Raw genomic sequence first — 22,242 nt, forward strand, 5'->3', positions numbered from 1 at the left:
CCATCCCACCTCACAGGTGTGCCACATCAAGATGCTGATCTGACATCATGATTAGTGCACAGGTGTGCCTTAGACTGTCCACAATAAAAGGCCACTCTGAAATGTGCATTTTTTTGCTTTATTGGGGGTCTGGGGACTCAGAACCAGTCAGTATCTGGTGTGACCACCATTTGCCTCATGCAGTGCAACACATCTTCTTCGCATAGAGTTTATCAGATTGTCAATTGTGGCCTGTGGAATGTTGGTCCACTCCTCTTCAATGGCTGTGCGAAGTTGCTGGAGACGGCTTATGGTGGAGAAATGAACATTCAATGCACGAGCAACAGATCTGGTTGACATTCCTGCTGTCAGCATGCCAATTGCACGCTCCCTCAATGCTTGTGGCATCTGTGGCATTTTGCTGTGAGACAAAACTGCACATTTCAGGGTGGCCTTTTATTGTGGACAGTCCAAGGCACACCTTTGCACTAATCATGATGTCAGATCAGCATCTTGATGTGGCACACCTGTGAGGTGGGATGGATTATCTCAGCAAAGCACAAGTGCTCACTATCACACATTTAGACAGATTTGTGAACAATGTTTGAGAGATATGGTACAATTGTGTATCTGGAATGAATTTTAGATCTTTAAGTCCATCTCATGAAAAATGGGAGCAAAAACAAAAGTGTTGCATTTATATTTTTGTTGAGTGTAGTTTGCCTTCAGCATAGTGCCCTGCATTTTAATGAGATGCTGAATAGTTATGCATAGACAGAATTGACAATTCAGACAGCTGACTTATCGTTTTGGATGGGAAGTGAAAGTGCATCATGTTTTCACTTTTTCAGAAAGAAACTACAAAAGCTGTAGACTTTTCGTATTCCTCTGCAGCTAATGATAATTTATTAGTTTAGCGTATTTACACTGCATTGACATTGGGACCTAAACATTGTTCATTAATGTGAATTGTCCTGAAATAAATAAAAATAAATAAATAAACTTATCCCTTACCACACCTGTTATTTAATTTTAAAAAAGCTGGTATTGATCAAAATGATTTAATAATGGTTAAACTAAATACAATTCCAAAAGGCTCAAGGGGTTCACATACTTTCAAGCAGCACATGTATATTTAACAGGTTTCCAGCAAGTTGCTTAAAGCTCCCATATTATACACTTTTCGGTACTATTATACACCATATTATATGGTCTTAGTGGTCCCTAATACGTTTTTCTTTAATTGTTTGCTGAAAAAAACTTTCAGATAATTTATTGTACTATGCTGATGTTCAGCTAATCTCACAATGGCCTATTTTTTAAAAAGAGCTACAGCTCCTCTCGTAAATATACAATCTTTGAGCTGCCCCCACCCCCTGTCCGGAAGCGAAGCCAGATACGCCTCGCCCTCTGTCTGTCAGGGCGGTGGACCAATAAGAAATAGGGGTGTGGGCTGCACAGTGGAAGCTTCTGGCTTTCCAGTTTGTGAGGTCAGAAAAAGTGAAAATTCTGACTGGAGTATATTGGGGGGGAGGGGTGGGGGTTTCAGAAAGGGGGAGAGTGAGAACAGGAGAGATTGTTATTTTTTAAAATATTTTGGCAGTCTCTAGGCACACTGTGGACCCATGGATATGTTAGAACACATTTAAAAAGTGCATTTAGCATAATATGTGACCTATCATGCACATTTTCAGGTTCAAATTTGTATTTGGGGTGTCTCCTATAAATTGTTTCCATGTTTTTTTGTTCAGAAAACCCATTTTTTCTCTCACTCTGCCCATTTCTTCATCACCAATTTCGTCCTCTGTCTGAATTGCTCCGTTAACCCATTAAGGCCCAAAACACTCGAACGTCTCATCAGGTCTTGATGGGTTGAATGCCTGTCCCTTTAGGCCATTATTACACCCCTATTATTATAATTAAACCTCTAGCAGGCCAGCTAGGGGTGTAATTATATCTAACTGCAAAAAATAAACTAAATGACACACCCACCATATAAAACGGTTAAACATGTAGCCTACACGAAAAAATAGTAGGTAGCATTAAAAAAAACGTATGTGTTAGGTAGCAACAAAAAAAACTTATGTGGTAGTTAACACACAAAAAAAAACTTAGGTGGTAGGTTACACAAAAAAAAACAATGTTGTGTACCTTATTGTAAAGTGTCACCCTTCTTTTCCATCTCCAGCCACCGCTTTCTAGTCTCGGTGCCGTATCTCAGCCAGATGCCCTAAGACTTTCCCTCATTTCACCATGACCAGATTGCCTCCCCCCAATTTCCACACCTGGTCCCACTCTGCTAATAAGCTCTCAAATGGACTGGTCTTCCCTACCCATCTTCTCAGCTTCATCCCATTCCGTCCTCAGCTCAGACTACATACTCTTACCCTCCGTTCCAATACCCATACTATTTAGTATGTTAGAAAAAAGATTTAGGATGTCCCGATTCTTGTGGCCAGATTTAGTTTGGTTTGAAATACCCGGATGTCTACTAAATCCGGCAGAGATTTTTAAAACAGCATCCTATTTGGGCGATTCTGACCCACAATCCAGTGCGCACCAGTAGTGACGTCACATCGATGGAACCTCCATATGAAAACAAATGGGAATGCGACGGATATAAAAGCAAGATGCAGGATCAAGGCGCAATGTTATGATGAAATAAGTAAATGTATGTCCCAAGTGTATTCCTACTGCATCCTAACTAGATTATTTTTATAGTCAGATGTGGTATGTAGAATAGAAAAAAGAAAGAGTATGCGATTTGGAATGCAGGGTTGGTTACTAAAGTTTTCCTGCCCGTGTGCATGTCTTTGTGTATACCTGCAAGCAAGCTTGGTTTTTCAAATAAATTATAGAAATCTACCTGCTGCATTGGGCGTGTGCATTTTGCCTGAGCTATCCCTTCAACTGTCAAACCACTGAACTAGGTAAAAGTTTACCCCTTAACGGATGGTACAGCTGTTTTAAAAGAGGAATTCTCGCAATCTGCACCTAAGGGACACACACCAGCTAGTTTATGTAAATGCAGTGTGAAAAAAAATACAGTGTCAAGCCTATGCAGTGTTTTTATCAGCAAACTGAGTAGCAGCGAGAGCCCGCTTTGCTGCCTGTGAGATCATATTTGTCTTGGTGACAAAGCCTTGCAGTGCGGGGAAGAGAAAACACATTGCACAGACTTACGAGGAGGCTTTCTCTGGCCATATTTCTGTCAGAAAGACAAACAAACAAAATCAAGCAAAGTAGTGTTAGTTGAAGAGCTTGTTTTTAATATCAATCATCTACTCTTTATAAAAAACATTTTCCCACTTCCTCCACCCGAGTCTACACAAAATAATTCACTGTCACCAAATAGGAGGCGGTCTCCCAAGGCAAAAAAGTAGGTCAGTTGCAAACAGTCTCTATGAAGTGTATGTGCTGTTGGTAAACAATGAAAAAATACAGCAGTTAAAGAGCTTGCAAAAATATAGCAGGCATCAGTGTATGTACAGTACAACTATACATTTGTGTTTGAAGGTATCAAAAAGATTGAACAATATAGCTACCAAATCTGAATGCAAAGTGTTTAGCATTGTTTAGAGATCAAAACGATGTTCTATGCTATAAAACAAAACAGCAGCTAAAACCACAAAGAACAGACACAGTGTGAGCTAATGTAAGTTCCCATTAGTGTCAGTTCGTTTAATGAATTTCAATGTCATTTTCCACTCAATACGCACTCAAACACTCAATGACGCACATGGGGGTAGAACTCAGGCTCACAATCAATATTATAAAATGACCCTCTCCACAAACTGATATAAATAGGACATACAGGGACTTGACACTGCCACTCCATATTAATATTCTTTACCCAGCAGGTCGCCTTTTCGATTATTTTAACCATTGTTGAATTGAACAATGTGAATCGAGCTATTTTGTCACAAAAAAAAAACAGACCCAGTTCTTCATTAGTGACCTTTTAAAACTCACCAGCCCCACCAAATGTGATTTGTACTCAAATTTAAGGTATGGCGTGTTCTATTTGCATTGAGCTTTAGAAAAAATGGTATGCAGTTGGTCATAGATTTGTGAGAGCTATACAGCTTAAGGGTTCAATGAAAGCTTTTAAAAATTAACTTTTGGCAATTTCATACTGTTAGAAAGCGGCTGTTGACTTTATTGCTTTGTAGAAAGTGAATGTTGAAAAATAAAAAAACACTGGCACATTTCACAGACTATGACCAATTGCATTTTTGACACACTGAAAAATAGACATTTAAACAGACAAAGGAGCTTTAACTGATTTTTTAGGCACTTGGGGCACAACAATCAAGTTCTAAAAAAATGTGCAAAACTTGAAAAGAGACTAGGAATATCTATTTAAAAATGCTTAAACCACACAATGTGAATGTAAAGATGTCACATATCAGTTACACAATCTTAATCTTACAATCTGCATATTATAATTGAGAGAAAGAATGCCAGACAGATGTGTTGAACAAGATAATTGAGAAATATTGTCAGTGTGAGATAACTAATCAATACGGAGTTTGGAACTTAAGTTGTTTGGGAAACAATCAAAGACTCTCTGATGACATAAATCCACTAACACATGATGTCGGATAACAATGGTGCAGCAGATGTTTACTCGTGTAATGCCATGTATGATCCGTGATGGAAAATGTTTGTATGTTTACAGTGTGTATTATGGGTGTGCATGTACTATATCCGAATGTAAATTGTGAGTTCAAATAAAGGATTTAAACGGTTTGTGACACAGTGGTGTACCCAAGCATGACCCCAAACTCCACTTTAAAAAGTCATTACTCCGTTAATGGCATAGCAGCACTTCATAGCATATCTGATCCTTCTTCAATTATGGATCAATTCAGCCACTGCATGACCCAAAAACTTTTTCATCTTTAAAATATAAATCAAAATGGAGAAAAAGCTGCTGCCTGAAAGAAGTGAGTTATCGCTCTGTGTGCAGAAGTCAGACGGGCACAATATTGGTAAACGTCACTTGGGTTTCTACCTCGAGAGAAGGACAGCAAGTTAGTTACTCCCTCTGCTTACTCATGAAGACCTGAAAAAGGAAGAGAGGAGGAGGAGGAGGGGTTGACAGAAGCATGATGGATGAGCGATGGTCTGATTGACCAGGTTTTATGAGGAATCCTGCCTTTTTTACTTGGAAAAAGCAATATTTTTGCCTCCATCACAGCCTTCACTTGTACAAGTAATCCATGCAGAGAGAAGCCCCCCCTGCTTCCCTGCTGTTTTTCACCACTGAGTAAAAGTTCAGATGACTCCATACTCAATGAGAGACTTGAGCAGCACTGTGTCCTTGATGTCACTGAAGACCTTGCGGATGTTATCGGTGTCTGTGGCACAGGTGAAGTGTGGGTACAGGGTCTTCCTCTTCTGCTCGTTTTGGTTGATGGCCTGCTGCTCGTACATCTTGCGGATGTAGTTCTTGGCATCCACGGGGTCTTTCCTCTTACCTGTCACAGAGGTAAGGGATGGAAGGCAGTGAAAATTATGAATTTGGGACTACAACTGAAGCAATAAGCCAGTTACTCAATTGATCAGCAACTATTTTGATAATCGACTAGAAAAGATAAGTTGATGAGATGAGAATTTTTTTGCAAATTAAATGAAATTATGATTACAAGCATTTCTCATACAGTTTATTTGAAGCATCACTATATCACTAAACAAGGAGCAAGAATAAGAGGGTCCAATTTCTTAAAGCTGCAACTAATAGTTATCCTACTACTATGATTGGCGACGTGTATGTGAGTTTGTGTGCGTGAGTGTGAGTGTGTATGTTTGGTTGTTCCGGTTTGCTACGGGCAACCCTACATCCCCAGCATCTCAACCTTCCCAAAACACTATCCAGGGTTCAGGACAGGTTTTAGGCTCAACAAACATAACCAAAAATGAGTCACACTCCAGTCTTTCCAGAAGGTGGCGGTACTGCTGCAATAACAAAAACAGGTCAAAGGAAAACCACCAACAATTTAAGCAGACCTACAAGAACGAGAACAAAAGTAATAAGAAAGTACAAAGGCAGAGAATCCAGATGATGACATTCCCATAATGTCCCAAACAAAGCTGTGAACACCCGGGCGATCATCACATTAGGCAAATCATTACATTAGCCTACATCAAATTTGAAAACCTGTAGCATTGATTATTCGGAACTTCTGCTTGATTAATGACTCAATTATTTGTGTATAGACGAATAATCTAGTTGGCTAATGATTTCAGTGTCATGTGGTAATTTTTTCTCACTGGGTACAGGACCGCAGGGCAACATAACAACAGAAGCCAAACAGTTTACAGCAGTAAGAAGCAGTCTCTCCATAGCAAAATGGCAGCGTTAACAGCAAATAGCTGCTAACATTAGTGATGGGAACTGCTCAGAGTTGTTAAGGTTAAATTGACAACAAGAGGCAGGACCCTGTGTGAGTCATTATTTTACCCTGCCAATGTTGATAGTAAAACACAGTAGGAGCACTGCAAATACACACACACACACACACAAACATAAACTTGCTCAGTCAGTTATTCCCACTCTGCAATCACACACAAACACACACACACACACACACACACACACACACACACACACACACACACACACACACACACACACACACACACACACACACACACACACACACACACACACACACACACACACAGGTTTGAGAGGGGTGCAGGGCTTGGGGGGAAGTATCTGCACAGTGTCTCCCTCTTGTTGCTATTGGTAACGAAGGGAGCGAGGGAGGTAGGTGGGGACTGTTAGGGGGCAACGCCAACAGCCTTTCACACAAGCAAAGCTACAGGCCGCCGCCGCCGCATCATCATTAATCACACCAAGTACCTGGAAGTGACTCATATTGTGTGTTGGTGCGTGTGGAGAGAAGAAAGAAAAAAATAACACCATCTAAAAAAGCTATGATGATAGTTGGCATTGCTGGCACCAGGTAGAAAATGTCCACTTCCGAGTCATGGACTCACTGGGGCTGAAATCGCTTTGCAAATATTTTTTGGGAACAGATACATTATTTCCACCGGGTGCAGTATGATAGAAAGCTGCGAGATAACGAGATAGCTGCGAATCCCAAAGCCAATTTGCAGAAGGACATCAAAACCACTTTTGGAAACAAACATGAATCTGCCCACAATGTTATGAGAATACACATGTACAGACAAGTACCTACCGTGGTAGTTAATTGTGGTGGTCAGAATCTGATGCTAATGCGGCTCTTTCTTTACCTCCAATACCGTTGTAATTTATTTTTTTTAATTTCAAACCTGGTTTATTGTTGCATTGTTTCCTTCAATACAATTAAGCAAAAATCCACCTGGATTGTCCCCACTCACAAAACTACAACCTCACACACAGACACACAGACACAGACACACACACACACACACACACACACACACACACACACACACACACACACACACACACACACACCTAATAAATGATTCAGCCCAAAAAATTTCAAATGGGAGTCTACATTGAGAACCTGTTTATCTACCATTATGTAGAAATAAATGTAGAAAGCTGGGCCGTGTAAATTTTGAAATACGCATGATAAAGGATAGTTTTTTGGGAAAAACTTGGGAATCACTTTGGATTATGGGATGAGTAGTTCCTTCGCTCCCACTAAACGATTTGTACAAAGTCTGGTACCTTTGCCTTTAAAAAAATAGAGTGCAGAATAAAGTTTAGTAATGGGGTAGCTGGTTGGCTTGGTTCAGTGGTTAAAACGTTTGATATAAGCAATTGTTAAAATGTCACTGGAAGTTTTGGATTGGAACATTTTCTTCCGGAACCGGAGCCGCTAAAAAAGGGGGCAGTCACTGTTGTGCCCTAATATAAGAGGCACTCAGTTTGCATGCCGTGTTGATGCGCACGCAGATACACATACTGTATACCAACATAAACACAAACTGTGAGAGCAGCTAAGGGGCATTACGCTACCAAAAGACTAGAGGAGAGGTTGGAACGTTTACAGGCGCACATTTATTTACATTAAATCGTAGCCATTTGTGCGGTTATGTAATTGCACAAGCTCACATAGCGATTGCGATTAGATTAATTATGCAGCACTAATTGCTACTTAAATTCATTGTGCATTTAAAATGTACAAAGTCCATTCTATTCTGCAATGTCACTAGCAGGTAGCGCTATGTTTGGCTGTACTTGGGCACAGTGTTGGTTTAGGGTAAAGCTAATGCAACATGCTCAAACTAACAATGCTGTTCATGTTAAGCAGGTATAAAGTTTACCATGGCTATCGCCTTAGTTTAGCATGTTAACGTTCTAAAATTTGCTAATTTATAAGAAACACAAAGTAATGCTGAGGCGAATGGGAAGTTAGAGTTGTTAGTTTACAGGTCATAAAAGTGTTTGAAATATTTAAATATTGCTATTGAGCTTGAAGAAAACGTAAGGGACCAAATGTATGAGAATTCATCATTACATGGGCCTTCTTTAACAAATGTAATAGCAATCCATCCAATTGCCTGTTCGGTTCAACTAACAATCTGAAACCAAGAAGTCTTCAGTTTATAACGAAAGCAACAAATCTCCACTTTTCAGAAGCTGTAATGTTTAGCTTGACGAATGACTAAACCAACTAAATAACAAAGTTGCATCAACTGTCACAATCTAGTTAGTTTAACTATTCTAGTGAATGTATATGCATCCTCCAAAGCTTACCTGTAAAGCCGGTGAAGTACTTCTGCAGATCAGAGGTCTGGATTTTGTCTGCCAGGATGTCAGTTTTGTTTAGGAAGAGGATGATGGAGGTGTTATGAAACCATGGAGAATGGATGGTGGTGTAGAAAAGAGCAAGACTCTCATGCATACGGTTCTGATGAAAGAGAAAGAGTTGTGTTGAAGATAAAATAATTAAACCAATTAGTTTCGGAGAGATGATTTTCGACTAGCAGGGAGTAAAATACGAGTTCTCTGTGATAGCAAGATGGATTTATATGGCTGAGGATGATAGCATGGATGAACAGGGGAGTGTATGGGGGGTCTGAACCAGTAGAATTAACTGAATGTGTTGGCAGACTAAAAAGTGGTTGGGAGAGATAAAGGGCTTAGCGACAGGATCGGAGGGAGGCTCAAGAAAAGAGGGGGAGAGAGTTTTCTTGTGCAAGAGGGAAACCTGCTGGTGGAGAGAGGATATGACTGCAGTGAGAAAGACACTGGGTAGATGAATCCGAATTTTAATTTCTTAACCAAACTCCACTAAAGGCAAATGTTTAACATTTTACTGAAATTAATACAAATATTGCTGGAATGAGCTCCAGTTCCACGTCAACCAATTACATAATTAAAAGGCTGTGTATATGTTAACGCAGTAATAATAATCCGGTAACACTTAACAATAAGGGTAAATTAATTAACTGTTATTTAATGCATACTAAACATTAACTCGTCGTTAACTAACAGTTTATAGATGCTTATGTAATTCTTAATACGCATTAACTTACTTGTGCTTAATTTATGCTTAACTAAGCATTAGTTTACTAAGCATAGTTAATGCCTAACCAAGCATTTACTTACTGTTAATAGCATTAACTTGTTGTAAGGTTTTACCAATAATCCAATAATATAATGCTACAAATAACATCGATTTGAATTATTGTTTAGTTTGTAGATATTTTTTTCTGATGTGTCAATTAATACATATTCTATAGTAAGTTAGTTAGTTAGTTTATTTATTTGTAACATACACAATTGCACAGGGCAATGTGTGGTGAAATTATTATGTACTTGTCCGGCTCTAGTTCAACTATATAAAGTGCAGGTTTAAAATATTGATTGGGTGGTGGGCTAAGTGACATTGTCAGTCTTGTTTAACATATCTATTGTATATCTATAATATCTATAACATATCAAACAATAGTAAAAGAGTCAAAAGTATGATAAATGTGAAAAATAAACCCATTCTATCCTGCATAGTAAGTACTTTTGCTTCTGATACTTAAAGTAAATTTAACAAACAATACTGCACTTAAGTTCTAATAGATAGACGGATAAATAGATGGATCCATCTATAGATGCAACAGAGACACATTCAGTACTCTTACAATGGTTTCTCTCTCTTCCAAGAACTGGTCGTACTCGCTGAGGGAGGCCAAAAAGATGAGGGAGGTGACGTTTTCAAAACAGTGAATCCACTTCCGACGTTCCGATTTCTGACCGCCCACGTCCACAATCCTGTCAGGGAACAGGGTAGAGGAAGGAAAGAAAGGTACAAATGTAAACTCCTTATATTCTATATAAGTGTTATGTTGTTATATAAGTGTTTTTTTTAAATGTTTATCCAGGATTGATCTGGAACAACCTTTCTGAATCTGTTCAATTAAACATATATAAGGTAGGTGCAGAGAAGTCACCAATAGTATTGAGACATTTCCTATTGTTTTAGTTTAATTGCCTCCCATTTTAACTATAGCTACACTGATAGTGAACCTGAAGTTATTATTAAATGTCTCACAAAACCCTGAAATACCCCCGCGTGCAGATCATTTAAAACTAGAATGCTTGTTTAATTTTTAACATTGGCTAACTGTATCTAAAAAGACTGGAAAGGAAGTAAAGATGGACTATTAAAGTAGTTTCTACTCTGAAGATGTATTAGTTGTTTTGTTTTGTTTGAAAATGTACTGTATTTGTCACTACTTCAGCCACAATTTAGTTTTTTGTCACTTGTCTGTTCCCATATTAACTCTCTTGTCATTTCAGACCCGGCCACTCCCCCCTGCTCTGCACTCCCTGCTGATTACTTCCACCTGGCCTAACCACACTCACCTGCTCCCCATCAGCTATTAGCCCCACAGTATATATACCGGTTCATTCCCTCAGTTCCCTGCCAGATTGTCTTTGTGTTACATTGCTCTCCAGCCAATTCTGAATTCCTGCCTGTTTACCTGCCTGCCTATTCGTGTTTTGACCCATCCTTTTTGGATCCTGGATTATCCCTTTGCCTGCCCCTCTTGGACTTGTTGCCTCGCTACCTGGTTTGATTCCTCATTAAACTTTGTTGCTATACCTGAACTGTTTGTTGTCATGCTCTTGGGTTCTGGCCTGCCATTTTGATACAATCCTGACAGTATTTGGGATCTGGCTTGTATTAATTTGTAGGGTCTAAGTCCATGAAGGCTGGCCTGTGTTTGAGGGACAATGCAGTAATATAAACTTTATTCATGAATACATTTGTCAGGCCCACTGTGCTGGAGAACAAAGCCATGACAACAAAAAAGTGCAACTGCAGACTGCTCTCACAGCCACATGTGGCTCTTACAGGGCTGCTAATGAGCAAAGGATGCCTGTTGGTGAAGTAGGCTGTACCAAACGTACAGCATGTCATCTTTCTAATCTTTTCCACATGCTTTTTCACCTTTTTCACATTTTCCACAACTCACTATGTATCTTGAAATAAAAATGTTGCAAACATGGAAATGCATCATTACAATAACATTTGGTGTATTTTAGTTTGTTATCAAAGTATATAGATAAACCTTTTCTTAAGCTTAGTTTGATTTGATTCTGAGCCATCTGTCCTGATTTAAGAGCAGGTATCATTTTAATTTGAGAACACAAAGTTCCTTTTAAGAGAGCGCTGATCTTTGTCTGCTTATTGCTTGCACAATATGAGCTCAAAATAAACCCACATAGGGACACCTCACATCCCGGGCAGGTGAGTTGTACAGGCACGATCAGAAATGTGATCCTATTGCATTCAAACAGGCGAGGGCAGACAAAGCCTCTGCAAGACTCATTAGTATTTTTTGACAGTGAAGTGAATATAGGTTGGTAATCTGAAGACCGGCCACCTTAGTGTGATGGTCTTTATAGTGAAGGAATAGTCGTGGATGCCTGTGGTGGGGAATCGAACTCTCAGTACGTCCTGTTCTGTGGGGACGTAGTCTGGCGCAGAGATGCGTTCCAGGTTACTCATGTAGCTGTAAGAGAGGAGAATAAAAAGGAAGACAACAGTTTACTAAAGTCCACTCCCGACACAACCCTAGAGTTAAACATATTGCCTCTGTTAACATCATATCGAGCCTTGGCCATCTAAAACAAACTGAATTGACACAATATATATGATGACCTACAGCTGATTAAAAAATTGGGGATTATAAAATATAAGAAGGGAGTCGATTGAGTCCATATCAGCCTGTGTACAGATGATGGCTTTATGGCTTATGTTGATTCAAGCTGTCATTAGCTAATGTTGACTGCCTGTGTCTTATCAGACACGCACCGTGATGACTGAGCTGCTAGGTAAACAGGAGAGCAATAGAAAAAAAGAGGCAGGCTGAAATGAGCCTTTGTTCTTTGACACATCAGATCAGTGAAGACTCACACACCTACTGTATGTTGAACTCTTTCTCTTTGGCTTCTATTCAGTTTAAAAGATGATTAACGACTCATGTGGCAGTTAACTGTGTTCCCCAAACAATCATTGATCAACCGGTGGTTTTAACATGACTAAAAAACAGACGGATGCTGTGCAGTCTGTGAAGAATTAGCCCCATCCAGTGGTCTCAGCAGAAAATACAAAGTCTAGTATAAAACTTAATTCTGAGTGCACCAATGACAAAGGAAGAATGTGAGGATGAAATGAAGGCAATGGTATGGGCAAAAAAAATTAAAAAAAATTTAATTATTTGAATTATGCCTGGAAATAGTATTGAGATCGTTTATTCGTTTGAGTTATTTTTAATGTAGAAGTGAAAATAAAACAAAAAAAATTTGTTCCAGCTTCTCAAAAGTTAGAATCCTGTTTTTCTTAGCCTTATATCATTAAAATAAAACTTTTTGGCCACCCAAAACGACCAATTTTAAGGACATCACCTTGGTCCCTATACAATTTAGATTAGCATTTCTTCAACAATTTTTAGCACTAAGACTCTTTGCACTTACAAATGGTTTAATCTCAGAGGTCTCTGAAGTACACCTGCTGTAACTTAAAGTATGCGGTAGAAACATTGACAGTAGTAGTTTAGATTATAGTATATTCAGATATTTTACATGTGCACTTTCTTCTTTTTTCATAATTTGTTATGAGGCCCTGTCTTGCATAAACTCAACTGTCATTCATAGATTCTTGTATTTTGATATCATTATTGCCAATGTGCTTTGGCACAGAGAAACTTCAAAACAGCTACTCACTACTCTGTGGAGTCCAGGAGCTGGTACTCACAGCGACGGCTGTAACACACCCGGACGCCCGAGTCTGCCCATAGGCGGCGAAGTGCGTCAGTGTATCTGCGCTCCAGCTGCGTGATCTGCACTGCGTTTATATCCTGCAGCCACTTAGCGTATACCTGGAAGACAGCGAGAAAACGATTGGAAGATTGTTTTTGCTGCACTGAAGGGCATCGTTTGTTACGTTACATTAAAGCAGCTCCGAGTAACATTTAAATATCTTTTAAACAGCCTCATGTTTCCTCTCATAATCAGAAATTACCTTTAACAGCAAACGAGACCATCAGTGCAAAGAAAGACGTTTTTATATAGTTATATTATATTATATTACTGCTTTTCTTAGTTAATGTGTCTACCTTACACAAGAATTGTGTGCGTTCATGGTGATACTGCCAGCTTGTGTTCACAACATGCTGTGTGTGTGTGTGTGTGTGTGTGTGTGTGTGTGTGTGTGTGTGTGTGTGTGTGTGTGTGTATGCGTGTCTGTGGGCGTGTTTCTGTCACACTGTGTTTGATCCCTTTTGTTTAATGTGGGCATTATCCCATGACTGCAGCGAAGGCACTACCCCTGATGTTTGTTTTCTGAGTGAGACCATGTGTTCATGTGTAACTGCTTGTGGAGTCCCGAGTATGTGCGGGTCTACCTCATTCTGTGGGTTTGAGTAAGGAATTTTGAGTAAGCTCATGGCTCCCGTCATGGCATTCATGGCTGTGAAGATGTTCTGGAAGATGCACTTGCTGAAGGCTCTCCTCTCCTCCTCTGAGAAGCCTCGTCCATGGATGATCCTCATCTGTCGGATGAAGGTTGTTTTTCCACTCTCCCCCGTACCTAGGGCAAAAAACAGGAGGGAAAATAATTACCAGAGGTATTATAGAAAGTACGATTCTATCACCAGGGAAGCTCAGAGGTTTGCAACGTTAGTCCTTGATTTGAATCTGCCTGTTTGTTAGTATAAACACACATGGAGTGTGTGACAGTTTAAAGACATGCAGGTGAACTGAAAACCCTAAAATGTCCGTGGGTGTGAATGTGTCTCGAAGTGAACTTCATAGTTGGTATACGAAACAGATGGACTGAAACTCTCCAAAGAGGAATCCGGAACCAAATGTCAAGTGATTGTTTTGGTCTTGAAGCCGACAAAATTATTATTTAAATGACTCCCTGCTCACATCTGTTGTTTCCAGCAGCAGCTAGTTTAGAGAAAGGGATCTGACAAGCACATTGTACGCTACCTGCTCAGAACCAAAAACAAAACAATGAGATTGACTAGCTGGTAAACACAGCAGAGGTTTTAACAGCTGAAAGGACAGATATTTCCCTCTGGAGTTGGTAGAGACACAAACACAGAACAAGGATAGTGAATGCTTGTGTTTTAGCCTGGTCACCGGAAAATAGACTCCAACTAAATATAAGTGTTGCTCAGTGTCTGATGGATGTGTGAACATGAACAACTTTATAAAGCCAATGTAGTGTTCACATTCGTCCATCTTCCCCAAGTGGGGTATGCGGGTTGCGCCCATATAAAACAAGACAAATCTTTCTGACGATTTCAATCAGCTTATTTGCAGGTGCCAGGCTGTTGTGGCTGTGTATGGTTCTTCCACATGCTACCGAGGCCCCTGTTTGTTAAATTGATTAATTGTTAAATTGCCAATAAAGTATGTCTTGTTTCTTCAGACTTCAATCATCCAATCCAATACTGTATACGACACCAGACAAGAGTCAATAGCAGAATAAGCTTGTTTTGGCTTGTTTTTCATGGGCGCAACCCACATACTCAACTCTGCTGCTCAACCCACAAATGCATTTCATTTAAAATTGTGGCACCATATGAAAGGGGAAATCAACAGGCTTTCCAACGGTATACGATTTATTGCTGAGAAGTATTGTTACAACAAAGAAATACTCAACCAAACACAAATTGCCTTAATTTTTTTGCTAAGTTGTTAATATGTATATATATATATATTCAAGAAGTATGTCATCAGGAAAAGCATGTGTTAATTGATTAACCTTTGGTGCATCCTTAAAAAAACTCACACTCTGCCTCCTAAGGCGCTTACCGTGAAACTTTGTGTTTTTTACTAGTTGTTGCTAATTTCACGCATATGCCAGTGTTTCAACTACAGGCTAAAATGTAATTTTGGACTCCCCTGCTACTTAAGCCACTGCAGGCCACATCTACAATTTTAAATATGTTTACTTTTAAACATAACAACAGTTAATATTGGAAGACAGGCTTTTGTCCTGCTTCTCAAGAATCACTGATGTACGTATACTATACTATGCCATCACTAAGAATAGAGAGAGCATTTTAGCTGAAACAATTTATTCATGTGGCCTGCAGTGGCTAGTAGCAGAGTAGAGCAATATTAAATCTCAGCCTGTAAAAACACCAATGGTAGCTATATGTGAGAAAACCGATGAAATTAAAAAAAAATTAAAAGTTCAAGACATTAGTGCATATACAGTGCATTATAGTGTTAATTAATGAATTGAGGTTAACATTCATAAATTGGTCAGAAAACATTAGCTTTGACAGTAACATTAAACTTCAAGATGTCAAAAGCTGACTTTCAAAGAGACAATACTATGGGTTATTACAGCACCGTTGCTCAACTACTTGTGCAGTTAATAGATGAAAAGATAAAGGAAAACCAGCAAACCACAACAGATGAACTCAGTGGCTGGCTGACGCTATTGAACCGGACGTTCATCTAGATGCACATTTTCTCTTCATGTTAATTTATTTTAGCCTCAGAGATTAAAGTCCAACTAAAAAGGAAGTGCCTGGGTTTGAGATTAAAAAAAACAAAAGCATGATCTATGTTCTTCGATAGCCTCGTTTAAATAAAAACTGCACTTTTTATCTGTTTTTATTATACAAATACAGTATAGAAGATGTCTGTTTGTGTATTGCTCCTCTTGCGTGCATTGGGGACAACGGACCATATTAAGTCTTGGTTTTGTTGCTCAACACTGCTGTCTGGTGCTCTCTGGATGTGTACCATTACATCCGCCATTGACAGGAGGAAACTAAGGTTGCGTTCCGAATCGCATAGGGGAGAACGGGGTAAGTAGGCACACTTTTTACTCTACTGAGAATTGCTCATCACCTAAACATCTTTCGATAGTCATTCCTACATTACATTGAAGCTTAAAGTGTTGGCTTGAAATGTGTACCCCTCACTTTTTCTATCTTATTGTAATAAAGAAGAAATTAATCATCAAAGACACCCTTATACATTGTGACAATCAACCCCATCAAGGGGTCGGTTGTCATACACTATGGGGTTGTTTGTCACAATGTTATCTTAATGGGAATAATCTTGAAAAGAAGGAAAGGAAGTAGAACTAAATTTGAAAATGCAATTGCATTGTCAAGTTGACAAATAGGCCTATATAACTTACTGTAGCCTTGGCAGCTTGTCTAGTTTGGGATGCACTGGGTTGTTTTGATTTTGTTGCCCTTTTTTCCTTTGCATGCTAGCTGCCTTTTCCTGCTCTATTCTATCCTTCTCTGGGGTGTCAGTGAGGATACAGCTTGACAATTTATTTCGTTATTGGGTTCCTTCTCTGGCTGTAGCCTTTGGATAACTTGTGACAACCAACCCCCCCAAAAATGTGACGACCAACCCCAACTTGAATTTTTTGCTAGCATCAAGGCCAACAACCATCTGACAACTAATTAGCTTGCTAACCACAATCTAACCTATAGTTTACCCTTCAAACTTTTTATGGGTAACAAGTGTTTTATTATAAACCCATTCTGTAAAAGCCTAGAAGAAAAATACTGAGGAGCTAAATATTTTCAATTTGACATGAAAAACACAAACAGTCCTCTCACCTCAAATTCAGCAGTCTAACTCCAAGGAAGACTATGTAGGTGACCTCTGATCCCAATTCTGGATATTTACATACCAAAATTTCACAGACAGCGCCTTCTGGTTCCGAGATATAACGATTGTGACAACCAACCCGTGTGACAAATTACCCCGTTCTCCCCTATCATATTGTGGTACACACTCACAGTATACAGTAAAAAAAATTTATAATGTATAAATTGACAATGCTTTTTTATAATGAATGAATCATTGAAGTGATTTAGCAGTACAACTATATATATATACATATATATATATATATATATATATATATACATATATATATACAGTATCTCACAAAAGTGAGTACACCCCTCACATTTCTTCACATTTTTCTTTATATCTTTCCATGGGACAACACTGAATAAATGACACTTTGATACAATGTAAAGTAGTCAGTGTACAGCTTGTATAACAGTGTAAATGTACTGTCCCCTTAAAATAACTCGACACACAGCCATTAATGTCTAAACTGCTGGCAACAAAAGTGAGTACACCCCTTAGAAAAAATTTACAAATTGGGCCCAAAGTGTAAATATTTTGTGTGGCCACTGGTCACCATTATTTTCCAGCACTGCCTTAACCCTCTTGGGCATGTAGTTCACTAGAGCTTCACAGGTTGCAACTGGAACCCTCTTCCACCCATTTATGACAGCATCACAGAGCTGGTGGATATTAAAGACCTTGCGCTCCTCCACCTTCTGTTTGAGGATGCCCCAAAGATGCTCAATAGGGTTTAGGTCTGAAGACATGCTTGGCCAGGCCATAACCTTTACCCTCAGCTTTTTTAGCAAGCCACTGGTCGTCTTGGAGGTGTGTTTGGGGTCGTTATCATGTTGCAATACCACCCTGCGGCCCAGTTTACGAAGGTTGAGTGCACGTGGTCAGCGTCATACACAGAGGTTGGCTTTGGAAAATAGACGTATGAGTGCTGCCAGCATTGCTGAAGGGCTTGAAGGGGTGGGGGGTCAACATGTCAGTGCTCAGACCATACGCCACACTCTGCATCATACTGGTCTGCATGGCTGTCATCCCAGAAGGAAGCCTATTCTAAAGATGATGCACAAGAAACCCCACAAAAAGTTTGCTGAAGACAAACAGACTACGGACATGGATTACTGCAACCATGTCCTGTGGTCTGATGAGACCAAAATACATTTATTTGGTTCAGATGATGTTAAGAGTGTGGAGCGGCAACCAGGTGAGGAGTACAAAGACAAGTGTGTCTTGCCTAGAGTCAAGCATGGTGGTTGGAGTGTCATGGTCTGGGGCTGCATGAGTGCTGCCAGCACTGGGGATCTACAGTTCATTGAATTCTAACATGTACTGTGACATACTGAAGCAGAGCATGATCCCCTCCCTTCATAAACTGGGCCGCAGGGCAGTACTGCAACATGATAACGACCCCAAACACCCCTCCGAACGACCACTGGCTTGCTAAAGAAGCTGAGGGTAAAGGTTATGGACTGGCCAAGCATATCTCCAGTCTTAAACCCTATTGAGCATCTTTGGGGCATCCTCAAACGGGAGATGGAGGAGCGCAAGGACTCTAATATCCACCAGCTCCTTGATGTCGTCATGAATGGGTAGAAGAGGGTTCCAGTTGCAACCTGTGAAGCTCTAGTGAACTACATGCCCAAGAGGGTTAAGGCAGTGCTAGAAAATAATGATGGCAAAACAAAATATTGACACTTTGGGCCCAATTTGGACATTTTTTCTTAGGGGTGTACTCACTTTTGTTGCCAACAGTTTAGACATTAATGGCTGTGTGTCGAGTTATTTTGAGGGGACAGTAAATTTACACTGTTATACAAGCTGTACACTGACTACTTGACATTGTATCAAAGTGTCATTTATTCAGTGTTGTCGCATGGAAAGATATAATGAAATATTTGAAGAAATGTTAGGGGTGTACTCACTTTTGTGAGATACTGTATATATATTCACTGTTTTCAGATACTTTCTTATATTGTATTTAATTTCATTGTAAATTTAATTTATTTGGCTTTTGGTTGGACAAAAAGAAACCAATTGTAAATCAATAATGGATATAATTGTAGTTCGCAATTCTTGTTCAAAATTGATTTAGGACTTTTGTTCCATCATAATAATCATAATTACAATAATAATAATAGATAGTAATTTTATATAGCACTTTTTTGGAAGCCACTCAAAGACACTAAATAACACTATAAAAACAATTTATTCAAGTGATTTATTTACCATGTTATTTTTGAATACTTTAGTTCAATTTCAATATGGAGAAACTAATCATTATTAGGATATAAAGTGTGTCTATATTCTACTGAAAAATTTTTTTCTTCAACAATATTAGCAAATGCACATCAATGAAAATGCATCTTTTTGTATTTCTTTCATTAATGACTGAAAAGGTTGAGTCAGCAATTATGGAGGGCGCTTGTTGTCAAAAGATCAGTGAATTAATATTTCCTCAAAATCTGCAACATCTCCATAACTGTGTGTGCGCTGAATATAAAATCTAGTGTTGTTAATACATAGCTGAGGCTCTGTAAACTGGTACAAAGGGTGGGTAAACAAAGGGGGCCCAACGTAGCTAGCAACATGCCTGCTTACAGAGCCTAGGTTGTATTAACAATGGATTTGTTTTTCAGCACATGCAAAGTACTTACAGGTAGCGGATTCACCGATTTTGACAAAAAAATATTTTGACAACAACTATAATCCAGAATCACTGACTCCACCTTTAAAACTCATCACAAATAAATAAATTGGGACTTCATGTTTTGAATAAATCTATTAAAGTTTGTTTCATTTCAGTTTGTTTCAGCAACTATCTTTTAAACTGCCATTAATTACCAATCAAATGTGACAACATTTACCAAAGACCAAGGTGATGTATACAAAATAGCTTTAATTGTGTTATAGTCCAAATCAAAGTGTGTGTGTGTGTGTGTGTGTGTGTGTGTGTGTGTGTGTGTGTGTGTGTGTGTGTGTGTGTGTGTGTGTGTGTGTGTGTGTAAAATAACTATCTAGTTATGAGACATTTTTCAGATTGATTGAACGGGTTTAAGTTTCAGCATTGTGTCCCTTTAAATCCAAGCTTTACCAGCCATTACGTTATAGTATCTGCACTGGCAGAGAGCCGTGTCCCGAGTCAGAGCACCTTGTCGATCAGGTCTAAAGTCATCAATCAAACCAGCTGTAAAGTAGGCATGTAGGTTTCTAGGCTGTGCATCCCCTCTTCCTGTGGTTTTCAGGTAAAACCAATCCCAGTATGAATGCTGCAGCATTCTTAACATACTCACAAGGTGACACATAGCCTATGTCACATAGTTCTCTCTACTGGCTGCGGGCGACCAAACAGGCCAAGCAGTTTTTATTTTGTACGCAGTCGCAGGCTGTTCCCCATAACATCTTCTTGGATTTCACTGACGTCCAATGCCAATATTGCATTTAAACCTTTAATTGCATAATACATCTATTAGTGTTATTGTGTGTGTCGTGCATCGTGCCCTCTAGCCTTTGTGCTATGTTTGTGTTGAGGTGCTGTGTGTTTGTGTGTGTGTGTGTTTAGTCACTGACCCAGCAGGAGGATTTTAATCTCCTTTCTCTCCTTCTTCTTCTGCTGCTTGAGGATCCTCTTGATCTCCTTGTCCACAGCGATGTCCCTCTTCTCGTCCTCAGACAGACAGCACACACAGGCTCGGTGGCACCAGTGCAAGCAGCCAGCCATGGCACAAAAACAAAACCTGAATGGAAACTGTTGATGAATTATCAGCAGTAGGACTATGATCAGATAAGTGACAGACAAAAAAAAAAGTCGTTGTCACTGTTGCCCTGGTTTAGGCTACTCACTTTATTACAACACACACACACACACACACACACACACACACACACACACACACACACACACACACACACACACACACACACACACACACACACACACACACACACACACACACACACACACACACACACACACACACACACACACACACACACTTCGAAATTAAAATAGATAAGAGGGTAACTTTACGTCCTCAATAGGTTGTTTCACACTTTTACAGTGTGACACGTGTTATAGGTAGGCTAATGAAGAGCCCACAAATTCCAGTAGCCTATTGCTGCTTGAGTATTATTTTTCTACAACTAATTTCAGCTGCTGTGACAAATCAAAGTAGACTAGGTCCAAGATGAGTTTTGGAAGTCACAAACAGGACGCAATAACATAGCTCCCTACCTCCGCTCAGTCCGTCGCACTCCCTGGAAACGAGCAGGTACCGACTGTGATTGCTTTCTTGCGGTCTATTTCCCACTGGGTTTCCGCTGCACCTGCTGCTAACAGTTAGCGGCTACCTTCTCTGAGGAGCGCGACATTAAACCACCATTACGGAGTGAGAAAAACTTTTTATTTTTTTCAACTCACACGAAACAACCACCGCACCTACGGAGGAATTTGTAGCTTCTATGGTCCGCTGAAAAGTTGCTATAGCAAGAATGCGCTCAGAGCGACTCTGTGTCAAAGAGAGCAGCAAACGACCGCAGCTGCGCCGGAAGTCCCACCATTGTGCATAGACAATAAGAGCATGTCGATACTGTTTTTGTTTACATTTAGCTGGAGAAGTACTTGGCTGTAACCCCATGAATACTGTATTTTAAACAAGGCTTTTTAGTTTTACTCTACCTTTTTGCTAAATTTACAGACATTGGTAGGTAGGCCTATAGGCTACTTCCATACCTTTTGCAAACATAGGCCTAACAGGCTACTGAATCAAGAACTAAATGCTCTACATAATTCACTCAGCTTAGGTATCAACAGAAAACACTATTGAAACATTATGGAACCTCTGATGTTTCTTTTTTTTAAATGTTATGTATATTACATTACATATAGGCTATATCCAAGTGACTTAGCCTACATTAACTCTCACGTTGTGTGCTCAAATACAGTGTTATTATGGTAGGCTACATTTAAATGGACTTGCTTTCATATAGGTAACAGTTTTTTTTCTCCAGAAGATGCAGATTCAAAGCACTTTAAATGTTTATGTCTCATTCATCCATTCACGCACATACTCATACGTCAAGACTATCACACAGCAGGTTGCTGACCGACCATTGGAAGCAATTCGGGATTCAGTGGCATGTGTAGTAAA

The 22,242-nt window shown here is 39.5% G+C and overlaps 1 protein-coding gene across 2 annotated transcripts; it reads right to left on the reverse strand.

Moving 5' to 3' along the window:
• Window positions 1-3,254: 3,254 nt before the first annotated feature.
• Window positions 3,255-21,568, reverse strand: LOC307254161 (guanine nucleotide-binding protein subunit alpha-14-like). 2 transcript variants are annotated; one of them, XM_080032427.1, is made up of 8 exons: window positions 21,513-21,568; window positions 20,663-20,829; window positions 13,858-14,042; window positions 13,178-13,332; window positions 11,836-11,964; window positions 10,087-10,216; window positions 8,705-8,858; window positions 3,255-5,462 (listed from the first exon to the last, which is right to left on the reverse strand). In XM_080032427.1, the coding sequence occupies exons 2-8, from the start codon at window positions 20,811-20,813 to the stop codon at window positions 5,260-5,262; spliced, it is 1,107 nt and encodes a 368-aa protein (XP_079888553.1). In that variant the 5' UTR covers window positions 20,814-20,829; window positions 21,513-21,568; the 3' UTR covers window positions 3,255-5,259. The 2 variants fall into 2 exon arrangements, with proteins under 2 accessions (XP_079888553.1, XP_079888552.1); XM_080032426.1 differs by having other exon boundaries at window positions 21,327-21,555.
• Between the last annotated feature and the right edge of the window lie 674 nt (window positions 21,569-22,242).

This window comes from Ammodytes marinus (genome assembly GCF_949987685.1).
Source record: "Ammodytes marinus genome assembly, chromosome: 8".
NCBI lineage: Eukaryota > Metazoa > Chordata > Actinopteri > Uranoscopiformes > Ammodytidae > Ammodytes > Ammodytes marinus.